General features: G+C 37.9%; 1 protein-coding gene across 3 annotated transcripts in view; it reads right to left on the reverse strand.

Moving 5' to 3' along the window:
* The window catches only part of MOSMO (modulator of smoothened), a 62,605-nt gene that overhangs the window by 21,860 nt on the left and 27,154 nt on the right, over nucleotides 1-13,591 (reverse strand). The window contains exon 3 of one of the 3 annotated variants that reach the window (XM_027126681.1): nucleotides 7,129-7,954. The exons of the other annotated variants lie outside the window; for them this stretch is intronic. Within the exon in view, the coding sequence (XP_026982482.1) occupies nucleotides 7,909-7,954 (46 nt within the window). The 3' untranslated portion in view covers nucleotides 7,129-7,908. Of the gene's footprint in view, nucleotides 1-7,128; nucleotides 7,955-13,591 lie in introns of those variants that run through there. 3 annotated transcript variants of the gene reach the window in all.

Consider the following 13,591-nt stretch of genomic DNA (forward strand, 5'->3'; position numbering starts at 1 on the left):
TGAGGATTTTTGCATCTATGTTCATCAGTGATATTGGCCTGTAGTTTTCTTTTTTTGTGGCATCTTTGTCTGGTTTTGGTATCAGGGTGATGGTGGCCTCATAGAATGAGTTTGGGAGCGTTCCTCTCTCTGCTATATTTTCGAAGAGTTTGAGAAGGATTGGTGTTAGCTCTTCTCTAAATGTTTGATAGAATTTGCCTGTGAAGCCATCTGGTCCTGGGCTTTTGTTTGTTGGAAGATTTTTAATCACAGTCTCAATTTCAGTGCTTGTGATTGGTCTGTTTATATTTTCTATTTCTTCCTGGTTCAGTCTTGGAAGGTTGTGCTTTCCTAAGAATTTGTCCATTTCTTCCAGGTTGTCCATTTTATTGGCATATAGTTGCTTGTAATAATCTCTCATGATCCTTTGTATTTCTGCAGTGTCATTTGTTACTTCTCCTTTTTCATTTATAATTCTATTGATTTGAGTTTTCTCCCATTTTTCTTGATAAGTCTGGCTAATGGTTTGTCAATTTTGTTTATCTTCTCAAAGAACCAGCTTTTAGTTTTATTGATCTTTGCTATTGTTTCCTTCATTTCTTTTTCATTTATTTCTGTTCTGATCTTTATGATTTCTTTCCTTCTGCTAACTTTGGGGGTTTTTTGTTCTTCTTTCTCTAATTGCTTTAGGTGCAAAGTTAGGTTGTTTATTTGAGATGTTTCTTGTTTCTTGCGGTAGGACTGTATTGCTATAAACATCCCTCTTAGAACTGCTTTTGCTGCGTCCCATAGGTTTTGGGTCATCATGTTTTCATTGTCATTTGTTTCTAGGTATTTTTTTATTTCCTCTTTGAATTCTTCAGTGATCTCATGGTTATTTAGTAGTGTATTGTTTAGCCTCCATGTGTTTGCATTTTTTACAGATTTTTTTCCTGTAATTGATATCTAGTCTCATAGCATTGTGGTTGGAAAAGATACTTGATACAATTTCAATTTTCTTAAATTTACCAAGGCTTGATTTGTGACCCAAGATATGATCTATCCTGGAGAATGTTCCATTAGCACTTGAGAAGAAAGTGTAATCTGTTTTTGGATGGAATGTCCTAATAATATCAACTAAGTCCATCTTGTTTAATGTATCATTTAAAGTTTGTGTTTCCTTATTTATTTTCATTTTGGATGATCTACATACTGACTTTTATATCCACCTTTGTAGTTACCTTTATTGTGCCCTATTTCTTTGTGTCGATTCAAAACACTGCCTAGTGCCCTTTTCTTTCAGTTTGAAGACTCCTTTCAGTATTTCTTATAGGACAGGTCTCTTAGTGATGGATTTTCTCAGTTTTTGTTTATCTTAGAATATCTTGATTTCTCCTTTGTTTCTATGGGATACTTTTGCAGAATTTTTAGTTGACAGTCTGTTTCTTGCAGCATTTTGAATATGTCATCCCACTGCTCTCTGGTCTCTTGGTTTCTGATGAGAAGTCAATTGTTAATGGTATTGAGGACCCCTTGTACATGAGGATTCACTTTTTTCCTGCTGTTTTCAAGATTCTCTTTATGTCTTTGGCTTTTGACTGTTTGACTATGACGTGTCTAGGTGTGAATTACTTTGAGTCTATTCTACTTGGAATTTGTTGAGATTCTTCAATGTGCAGATTAAAGTTTTTCATTAAACCTGGAGAGACTTTGGCTATTATTTATTCACATATTCTTTATGTCCCTTCTCTCTTCCCCTTCTGAGACTCCCATTATGCGTAGGCTGGAATACAGTATTCCCCTATTATCCACAGTTTTGCTTTATGCAGTTTGTACCTGCAGTCAACTGCAGTCCAAAAATATTAAATGGAAAATTCCAGAAGTAAACAATTCACTAGTTTTAAATTGCAAGCTGTTTTGAGTAGCATGATGAAATCTTGTACCATCTGGCTCCAGCCCACCTGGGACATGAATCATTCCATTGTCCAGAGCATCCACACTGTATGGGCTACCTACCACCTGTTAATCACTTATTGGTCATCTAAGTTATCCAATGGACTGTTGCAGCATTGCAGTGCTTGTGTTCAAGGAACCCTTACTTTACTTAATAATGGCCCCAAAGTACGAGACTAGTGATGCTGGCAGTTAGGATATGCCAAAGCAAAACCATAAAGTGCTTCTTTTATGTGAAAGGTGAGAGTTCTCAACTTAATAAGAAAAAAAATTTGTATGCTCAGATTGCTAAGATCTACAGTAAAAATGAATCTTCTTTCTGTGAAATTGTGAAGATGGAAAAAGAAATTCATGCCAGTTTTGCTGTTGTACCTCAAACTGCAAAAGTTACGGCCACGGTGTGTGATAAGTGCTTAGCTAAGGTGGAAAAGGCATTAAATCTGTGGGTGGAAGACATGCTGATTGATGGCAATGTGTTAAGCCAGAAAGCACTGAGCCTATAAGAAAACTTCAGCAAAGGATCCCCTGAAACAAGTGATACCAAGCCATTTACTGCAAGTAAAGTATGATTACATGGCTTCAGGAATAGGTTTGGACGAAAAATATAAAAACTATTAAAGAAACTTTATCTGCCAGTGAAGAAGCTGCTGCCACATTTCTGGCAGAGTTGAAGCTAAAGAGAGAGATCACATTCACATAACTTTTATTCAGTATATTGTTATAATTGTTCTCTTTATTTTAGCTATTGTTTTTAAGCTCTTTCTGTGCCTAATTTGTAAATTAAACTTTATCACAGGTATGTATGTATAGGAAAAAACATAGTGTATAGGGTTGGGTCCTATCTGCAGTTTTAGGCATCCACTGGGGGTCTTGGAACATATCCCCTTGCAGGGGGGGCGGTAAGGCAGGCACAACTGCATTTCCCTTATTGAAGTAAAAGAGCTCTTTAAATATTAAAGAAATTAACTACTTGTCTGTGATTTGAGCTACTGATATTTTATCCCAGATATTTTGAGAACTCCTGCTCTAGAGATAGGTTTACCTTCAATACTTGCTTCTAGTCATAGAGATGATCAGACCTAAAGAGTAACATCCAATTACATTTGGCAAGAAAGGTGTTTCTTAAACAATGGAATTATTTTTTTTGGAGTTTAATATTTTAAATCACCAAGTAAATTTTCTGGTGCTAGAGATATAATGAAGTATGCTCTTTAAAGATCACAAGGCAGAATGTTGATAGAGGAACACAAGCAGAACCCAAGTCAATTCACTTCACTTACTGTAGCTTAAGAGGGGTTTTCCTTTTAACTTCCAAAATTAAACTGTTTGAAAATACTTCCACAGAGTGCTTTCTTTCCAAGGTAAACTCTCTAGCCACAAAATAGATGCATCAATCAATAAAACAGAGTCAAATACACCTCAACAGGCCAAATATATATATGATGGCATTAGAAATCAATGGAAATAATGGATTATTTAGTAAACTGTTTTGGATAATTGGTTTACCATTTAGAAAAGAATTAAGATAGATTCCTACTTAATACCATGCATCAAAATAAGATGGCAGAAATATAAAAATGAAAATCATAAAATAAAAAGGAAAATAGTCTAGTTGTGTGGTCTTAGGAATGGGGAAGACCTTTCACCTATATATACAGTCAGATTCTATAAAGAAAAAGACCATGACTGTAATTTAAAAGTAAACAATAACCATCGTGCAATACACATGAAGGGGTAATATTCTTTATATATAGTGAGTCCTTTCAAATCAATGTGAAATCAAACACCAAAATTGAAAAATGGACAAAGGATATGAAGATGGCACACAGGATATCAAAAGGATATATGTTTTTTAAAGTTCGTGCTTTCCAGTAATCAAAGAAATGCAGACCAAAAAAACAAACGTTTAAAAATATCCGTATCTTCCAATCTAATACATATAGGAATTTAGAATACGGTAAAGGTGGCATTTCAAAACATCCGGGAAAAAATGTGCTAGTCAATGAATAGCACTGGGGCAATTGCCTATAGTTGGGGGAAAAAATAAAAGCTAATTATTTAAAATTATGGATAAAAATAAAATGCTATATACAGCTAAATGTAAAAACAAAACAAAACAAAAAACGATAAACTTGAAAGGACTTTCAAAAGAAAAGAAAAAAAAAGACACAAAACCCTAAACCCATGAAGAAAAAAAAGATAATCAAAACTTTAAACTTCTTTACAACAAAAGAAACCATAAACAATATTGAAAAATCAATTTGAAAACCAATGTGAGGCTGGGAGAAAGTATTACAACTATATAACAGTTTAATATCTGGAATATATGAATAGGTAGTAGAAATCAATGAGGAAAAATTAAAAACTTGAAGTATACAAACAGAAGAGTGGCCAGTAAGATGAAAAGATGTTCAGGGAATCCCCTGGCGGTCCAGTGGTTGGAACTCTGTGCTTTCACTGCCAAGGGCCTGGGTTTGATCCCTGGTCAGGGAACTAAAATCCCACGTGCTGTGGGACGCAGCCAAAAAAAAAAGTTCAACTTCATAATAAAGAAATAGAAATTAAGACAAAATACCATGTTTTGGTCATTAAATTGGCAAAAACTAAGATTTATATTAGCCAGTACCAGAAGAGGTATAGAGAAATGAATACTATTTTACACACTGTTGGGATGGTGGGAAGAAAACTGGTACAGTCTTTTGGGAGAGCAATTTGAAATAATAATAATAGCAACAATATCAGTTAATGCTTATGTAGTACATGTCCCAGGTACTATTCTAATTGCTTAAGATAAATTAGCTCATTTCATCTCTTTACAATACTATGAGGTAGGTACTATTATTTCTCCAGTTTATAGATGAAAAAACTGAGCCATAGAGATGTTGAGTAAAATCATACACAAAGATGTTGAACCTAGGAAGTTTGGCTCTAGACTCTGCTATTATCCACTATGCTATATTATCCTGCAGTGGCAGCTTTGGAAATACACTGCTCAGATCTCCCTTGAAGACACCTCAGAGTTTAACTCCAAAGTGCAATTAGCCTACAGCTGTTAGAGCCTTTAAGATTCACCTAATTTTTCAAAATGTAGCCACTTTTTCCTCAGACAGCCTCCGGTCAATAACTGAGCATGAAGGAGTTCTAGGGCCTAGCCATTTCTTTCCAACACAGTACTACTCCTCTAAGAAGTAATCTTTACTTCAGAGTATCCTGCTGAGTTGGCTGAGACTCTGATAGATCTGTATCATGATCTGACCACTTTCCCTCTCCTTCAGCATCTGCCCCTTGTCATTCACAGGCACTAACCCTTGAATACTATTTGCAGTTCTAACTCCATCTCAGTGTCAGCTTCCCAGAGGATCCAACTGATTCAACTGCCTTCCTAACAAAATTTTAAGTGCATATACTCTTCTATCCAGCAATTTCATTTTTACATATGTAATCCAGAGAAAACCCTGCACATATGGATAAAGAAACAGGTACAATGATATTCACTGCAGAACTGATGAGGATGATTATAATTTTTGTGACTTTCTGTTTGAATAAAAAATAAAAAAATTAAAAAAAAAGATGTTCACTGCAGTATTACTTATAATAATGAAAAAAACTAAACACGGATCAATAGAGGAATGGTTAATTAAATTGTGGTACATACACACCACAGAATACTGAAAAGAATGAGATAATTCTGTGCATACTGATATGAAAAGATTTAAGACATCATGAGAAAAAAATAAACCATAGAACAGTATGTATCATGAGATCCACTTATTTAAAAATATTTATTTCTGTAAGTACACATATATGTAGATGCAAAGGAAACTGAGTAACCACTGTTACTTCTGGAAAGGAAAGATGGAGCTGGGGGTAGGAAAGTTAGAGATGGGCAAGAAAACCCTGTATTTTCCCTTTTTTTTTTTTGGCTGCACCTCACGGTTTGTGGGATCTTAGTTCCTGGACCACGGATTGAACCTAGGCCCCGCAGTGAAAGTGCCGAGTCCCAACTACTGGACCATGAGGGAATTCCCCCATTTTTCATTTCAAAATTTAGAATGCATTCATATACAGTTGATCCTCATTATTTACAGATTCCATACTTGCAAATACGTCCACTCATTAAAATTTATTTGTGGGCTTCCCTGGTGGCGCAGTGGTTGGGAGTCCGCCTGCCGATGCAGGGGACACGGCTTCATGCCCCGGTCCGGGAGGATCCCACGTTCCGCAGAGCGGCTGGGCCCGTGGGCCATGGCCGCTGGGCCTGCGCATCCGGAGCCTGTGCTCCGCGACGGGAGAGGCCGCAGCAGTGAGAGGCCCGCGTACCACAAAAAAAAAAAAAAAAAAGTTTATTTGTAACCCTGAAATCAATAGTTGTGGCACTTTAGTGGTCATCCAAAGACATAGCACATGTGCGGTATGGCAAAAAACTGAGTCAGCTGACATACACACTTTCATTTGAAGTCAAACCAGGTGATGCTGTGCCTTGTTTCAGCTCTCATACAGAAAACAAGGGTTCTTTCCATGGTCTCTTTATACTGTCTTTTTTACATTTTTGTGCTTTTTATTGGTGATTTTGCTGTTTAAAATGGGCCCCAAGTGTAATGCTGAAGTGCTGCCTAGTGTTCCTAAGCGCAGGAAGGCTGTGACGTGCCTTTCAGAGAAAATATATGTATTAAATATGCTTCATTCAGACACGAGTTATGGTGCTGTCGGCACGATGTTATTATATATTATTAGTAGTATATAATATATGATATTATATATTAATATATAGTTGATTCATTGAATCCTTAAGGTGTCTTTAAACAGAAACACTCACAAAACTAGGTTACGAACTGACTAGTTGATGAAATGTGACCATAGGCTCGCAACAACCTAACCGCTGGGGACAATAATCCACTATTTACTAATCCAGTGTTCACAGTGATTTATTTATTTATTTATTTATGGCTGTGTTGGGTTTTCGTTTCTGTGCGAGGGCTTTCTCTAGTTGTCGCAAGCGGGGGCCACTCTTCATCGCCGTGTGCAGGTCTCTCACTATCGCGGCTTCTCTTGTTGCGGAGCACAGGCTCCAGACGTGCAGGCTCAGTAATTGTGGCTCACGGGCCCAGTTGCTCCACAGCATGTGGGATCCTCCCAGACCAGGGCTCGAACCCGTGTCCCCTGCACTGGCAGGCAGATTCTCAACCACTGCGCCACCAGGGAAGCCCCACAGTGATTTTATAGAACATAACTAGCACATGAGAATCAAGTGTGTTATTAAAGTTAAAAAAGAAAAAAAGCACAAGAGCTATGTTAACCAGAGTCCTTTAAAAATAGAGCAATAAAGTCATCAATAGGGGTCAAGTGTTCTTTTAGCTCTCCTGTGCACTCAAATTCCACACCCCTGAGCTGCCTGCTTTTTACACGGTGATGATACAGCTGTTTGGACTTTTATTAACTCAAATTTTTCTTCACAAGGCCCCACAAAAGAATTAAAGAAATCAGAAAAAATTACTATTGACACCCTGGGTTCATCCAAAGAGACTTAAGATCTTACTACATAAATGACCCCTTGGTCAGCTTGGACCTAAACTAATATGATAGCCACTAGCCACATGTGCCTATTAAGAACTTGAAATATATGTATCATAAAAATTTTTTAAAAACACTAATTAAAGTCCTTTTAAATTTAAGAAATGCAACGAGCAGACAAATTTTTATTTTCAGGATCCAATAACCACTTTTATCAGTTTCCAATTATTTTACTACCCACCAATGCCCACAGCCAACATTAGAGAATTCAATACATTTTATTTACAAAGATCATGGAGATCTATTCCAAATACTACTCTCCTGGGAATTCCCTGGTGGTCCAGTGGTTAGGACTCAGCACTTTCACTGCCATGGCCGGGGTTCAATCCCGGGGAACTAAAATCCTGCAAGCTGCGCAGTGTGGCCGAAAAAAACAAAACAAAACGAACACTGCTCTTCTTATGCCTTTCCCACTCTGGCAAAGTGTCACGAGAAAACATGTTGCATTCTTCTCAAATACCCAAACTTCACACTATGAATTAAATACAGACGTTAGAATCTTGACTGTGCATAAGAGATTATAGCGAAGACCTGATTCTTTCTTTTCACTTAGTTATATTATTGCTATTAAACATAAGGTCATCAGATGATGCAGAATAACTTGCTACGCTGTTTGAAAAGTTATCCTTATTTAACATGAGGGCCAGTGAAAGGCAGCACAGAATACTGGTTAAGAGCATAGTAAGCTGGAGAGCAAGTCTGTCTGGGGCTCTGTCACTTACTAGCTCTGTAGCTTTGGGCAAGTTATTTATCCTCTCACTTTCTTCATCTGTAAAATGAGGATGATAAATAGTACCTACCTTATAGGGTTACTGAAGATTAAATGAGTTTAATCTTGCAAAAAGCTTAGAACAATACCTGGCACACAGAAGGGCTTAATGAATTAGTTACTATTATTAATATTGAGAAGGTGTTTCAACAATACAAACAAAACACTTCTGGCTACCTAACTTGGGGAATAAGTAACTAAACAATCATGGGTTGCATTCTTTACAACTATTTTCTATACTATTTTCAGACAACTGATATTTCAGAATTTATCAAACCTACCTCAACTGATCATATATTTGAGGCAATCTAGGCACCTTAGCCTGTTTCCTTATTTGTAAATAGAGATCTTCTATTATCTATTATACAGATTGTTGAAAGTATTTAGTAAGATAAGTATAGTATGAACAGTATAGTGCCTAGGTGTTCCTCCCCACATAGTTCCAACTGATTCCTATTTATCCAAATCTACAGAAAGCAGGTTGGTTTCCTTTGCCCTGAGCCAGGGCCCTACATTCACTTGGTAACTTCTGGTGCTCAGGTGAAAACATACACCTTCCACAGAGCTGGCCTTAGAAACACCAATCTGTAATATGACAGCAAGCATCACATGAATTGTAATCAAAGTCCATAAAAACTTGAAGAGTATGGAGAAAATGAATGTAATTATGTTTTAGCAAATCACAGGAACTACCTTTTGAGTTGAAAGTCAGCTAAATTTTAAATACTTATAAAGTAAAATACCCTGTATATGTAGTTCATTATTCCATGAAGTGTGAGACAGGGTAAAATCGTCAAAAAAGGTGTAAGTAAATCTACAGATGACAGAGTCATGACGAATTACCGAGAAGAAACATGTTTTTAGGACTATTCCTTACTTTGAAAACTGTCAGGTAACTGCTGACTGGGTCTGCCAGTCATGCCACCTAACTTAACAGAAGCCTAATGCTGCTCAGCAGGGCTTAAGTTCCTCCTTGGTGCCTCTGTTGCATCTCCCACAACAGCTGTTTTGGACCTTTCCACTCTCCTCAAATTCTCTCTTGCCTGCCCAGAGTAGATAACCTTTCTTCCCACTTAAAGGAAAAATCAAGGTCATGCAAATGAAGCAAACTTATTTGCCCATCTCTCCACCTGAAAACATCTTTGAAGCTCAGTGTACAATCTCAGAATTTCTCTGTACCACCTCTTCCGATTTTTTGGTTTTTGAGAGCTTAATAGTAACTTTCACAGTGATTCTTTTTTTTTTTTAATTGACGTATAGTTGATGTATTTCCTGTTTCTTTTAAAGGAGATGAACTCCTTCTCCTTCCCACAGCTTAACCCTTAACTAATTCCCTTCCTACCCTTTCTTTTGACTTCAATTACTCCCTGGACCAGTGTTGGTCAGAGTGTGGTCTTAGTATTTAAACATATCAGAATCTCTTAAATGGGTACGTGTGCCTGTGTGTCTTGGGGGTGGGGGTGGGCGTGGGAGTTACTTGTTTTAAAATGCTGATATCTGGTACCCAGACCTATTGAATCGGGTTCCCCTTATACGTGCCAACAACTTGCATTTTAAACAAAACCTTCTTTTTTTTTTTTTGGCCGCATGGCATGTGGGATCTTGGTTCCCCGACCAGGGATTGAATCCACACCCCCTGCAGTGGAAGCACAGTCTTAACCACTGGACTACCAGGGAAGTCCAGGCAAAAGCTTCTTGTTATTCTTGTGCACACTAGAATTTGACAACTGTCTTAGACTGTCGATCTTTCTTCTGTCTACAAGATGTTTATGTCTTTATATAAAAAGCAAAACAAAGCAAACTATACTTCCTTTAAATGATTATCTCAGATTGCCACATTGCCTCTTCCTTTAGCTCTGTGGGGGAAATTTATCTCATTATCCACTCATTCCTCACACCCTTTGTAATATGATTTTCACTTCATTGCTCTATGTAGGTTGCTCTTTCCAAGGTTATTCTTGTCTTCTCCAGTCCTCATTTTCTTCAGCTTTTCCGAAGCATGCAACATTGGTAGCTCCTTCTTCCTGGCTCTGTCTTTGTTATCTTGAAACCATACTCCTGTTGTTCTCCCATCTCTGGGGCTGCCTCTTCTGTTTGGTTGGTTCTTTCCCCTTAAATGTTGTAAATCCCAAGGCTCTTGATTCTTTACAGAATTTTAGCCTCATCTTCTACCTGCTTGGGTGTCCTACTGTTACTTCAATCACACAATGCATATAAGATGGAACCTTCTGATTTCCCATTTTCCTTCCTTCATTCAAATATTTACTGCCCATCGCTATATGCTAGGCACTGTCCTAAGTATTGGACATAAAAAGTTGTAAAAGGAGATGGAGGCAGACACTTTCAATAATGAAACTGTCACTGCTCCAATCACCCAGTTTGGAAATCATGGAACCATCTTGTTGCTTGCCTCATTCTGTCCCTTCTAATACATTAAAAATCATTCTTTCTTTGTAATTTTTATTTGTTCCTTCCATTTCCACTGCTATCATCCCTATCTAGATCTTCATACCCTAATGTTGAAATTATTCTAATAATTCTTTTAATGTAACCTTTTTAAAAATTTTTTATTTATTTTTGGCTACGTTGGGTCTTCGTTGCTGCACATGGGCTTTCTCTAGTTGAGGTGTGCCGACTCCTCATTGTGGTGGCTTCTCTTGTTGTGGAGCACGGGCTCCAGGTGTGCGGGCTTCAGTAGTTGTAGCACGCAGGCTCAGTAGTTGTGGCTCACGTGCTCTAGGGCGTAGGCTCAGTAGTTGTGGCACACAGGCTTAGTTGCTCCACGGCATGTGGGATCTTCCTAGACCAGGGCTCAAACCCATGTCCCCTGCATTGGCAGGCAGATTCTTAACCACTGAGCCACCAGAGAAGCCCTCTAATAATTTCTTAACTAGTCTTTCTCCTTCTAGTTCCTTCTTATATTTCATTCATTCAACACATATTTACTGAATGGCTTCTATGTGCTAGGCACTCTTCTGGGTAATGGGATACAGCAGTAAGGCAAACAGCATCCCTTTTCTCATGAAGCATATATCTCAGCAGAGGGAGACAGGAAAAAAATAAACAAATAAATAAGGTAATTGTAGATAGTTACAAATGTTACTATGACATTGGAAAATGATATAGGGTAAGGGGTTAAAGAGGAGGAGGAAGCAAATCTTAGATTCTCAGGGTGGTTATGGAAAGCATCTCTGAAAAGGTGGTATCTGGCTTAGATTATAAATCCTATCACACTACTAAGTTAATATTCTCAAAACACCACTTTCATGTTATCTCTCTGCTAATGAACTTTTAAAGGCTACCTATTGATTATAAAACAAAGGTCAAAATTCCCACCTAATTTCCAATTTAATTTTCTAAAAAATCTCCTACAGATTCTGCTTCAACTCAAAGTTACTAAGTAGTGAAAAAGATATGCCTGGCATAGTGCTCTTTTTTTAAAAAATTTATTTATTTTATTTATTTTTGGCTGTGTTGGGTCTTCGTTGCTACACGCAGGCTTTCTCCAGTTGCGGTGAGAGGGGGCTACTCTTCGTTGCGGTGCGCAGGCTTCTCATTGTGGTGGCTTCTCTTGTTGCAGAGCATGGGCTCTAGGGTGTGTGGGCTTCAGCAGTTGTGGCTCATGGGCTCTAGGGCTTAGGTGCTCCAAGGAATGTGGGATCTTCCCGGACCAGGGCTTGAACCCCTGTCCCCTGCATTGGCAGGCATATTCTTAACCATTGCACCACCAGGGAAGCCTTGGCATAGTGCTTTTCTCCCTTCAAGATATCCAAATGAATACATACTCCCAACAAGTATTATAATGTCCTTTTTACAAATAAAAAGAAAAGAAACTTGCCTAAAATCATTCAGCTAATAACGGACAGGCCTGGGCCACAAATAACAATAAAAGCTGCTATTTATTAACATTTATGTGCCAAACTATGTGTTAAGGGACTTACTTGTTTGTCTCATTTATTCCTCATCACTGACAGAGATAGGTATTATTATGACTAGGAAACTGATATGGTTAGGTGTGGTTTGATTATTAGGAAACTGAAGCTTAGAGAAGCTTAAGTAATCTTCCTAAATCACTAAGTGGTCAAAATAGGATTAAAACTGAGACCCGTCTGATTTAAAAGTCTATTAGACAACTATGCTTAATCAACTCAATGTTATGTGGAACAAACTCCAACCCTGAATCAACACAATGATCTTTTCCCATATCTCCACTTAGTCTGTTGAACTCTACTGGAAAAAAATATATTACCAGAAGACTGGGATCATTAAAAAAAATTTATGCCCCATAGGCCCAGCTAGGCCCTCATTATGACCTAGAAATCTTCCTACTTTTCTAGCCAGCTCTCTCTCTCCCATTCTCTATAGCAGCTGTCTCAACCTTTTCCACTCTCCTCAAACTTCCAACCTTATCATCCCCTTTTCACTCCTAACAAATGACCCCTTCTGTTATACCACAGAGAAAATATAAGCCATCAGAAGTAAACTCCCTCAACTTTCTACCATCAGATCTAGAAACTAACTTAATCTACTTGCCCCTTACTTCCTTTCCTCTTGTCTCCTGAAGTCTGTTTCTCTGCTATGCTCTGTCTACCACTCTGCTTTGTATCATTAGGATCCTTACTTAACCAAGAATTCCTTCTCTTTGGTGCATTATCAACCCCTCCCTTTCTACCGACTCCTTATTACCATCAAGATAAGCCCAACTCCTCTCAAGCTAAAACTGACACACCCTGGACCCCACATTCTTTTCTATTTAACCTCCCTCTCCCTTCCACTGGCAAAATTCCATCTCCATTGCTATCTTACTTCACCTAGTCACTTCTCAACCCACTGTGAATGAGGCTCCTACTCTACCACTTCACTGAAACTTCTTTCATCAAGGTTATTAAAAATCTTTTTAAAACCAATTTCATTTTACTTTGGTAACACTGCTGACCATTTCTTTCTTCTTGAAGGCACTTTCTCCCCATGGTTTCCACAATATCAAATTTTCTTTTGGTTCTCCTCTTAAGTCTAGCTCTTTCTCAGCCTCCTAAAAATGTTGGTAATCTTCAGAGGTTTGTCCCAGGTTCTGTTCTCTTTTTTTCCCCCCTCACTCCTTGTACTCTCCCTGGGAAATACCATCCCTACACAGAGCTTCTAAAATAAATCATATACTAATGACTATTCTTTATCTTCACTCCAAGTCTGATTTATCAGTTTCAGGTTCACCTATATACCTGCCCAGCAGGCATATTCTCCAGTTTGACAAGCTCTTCAAATTCAAAATATTAAAATTGGGATTAATATTAAAATGGCCCCCTAATGCCCTAACAATCAAGTCCAAGTTCTTCACATAGC

Source organism: Aethalodelphis obliquidens, unplaced genomic scaffold (assembly GCF_003676395.1).
Source record: "Aethalodelphis obliquidens isolate GAN/ISIS:26980383/991018 unplaced genomic scaffold, ASM367639v1 scaffold30, whole genome shotgun sequence".
In the NCBI taxonomy this organism is placed as follows: Eukaryota; Metazoa; Chordata; class Mammalia; order Artiodactyla; family Delphinidae; genus Aethalodelphis; species Aethalodelphis obliquidens.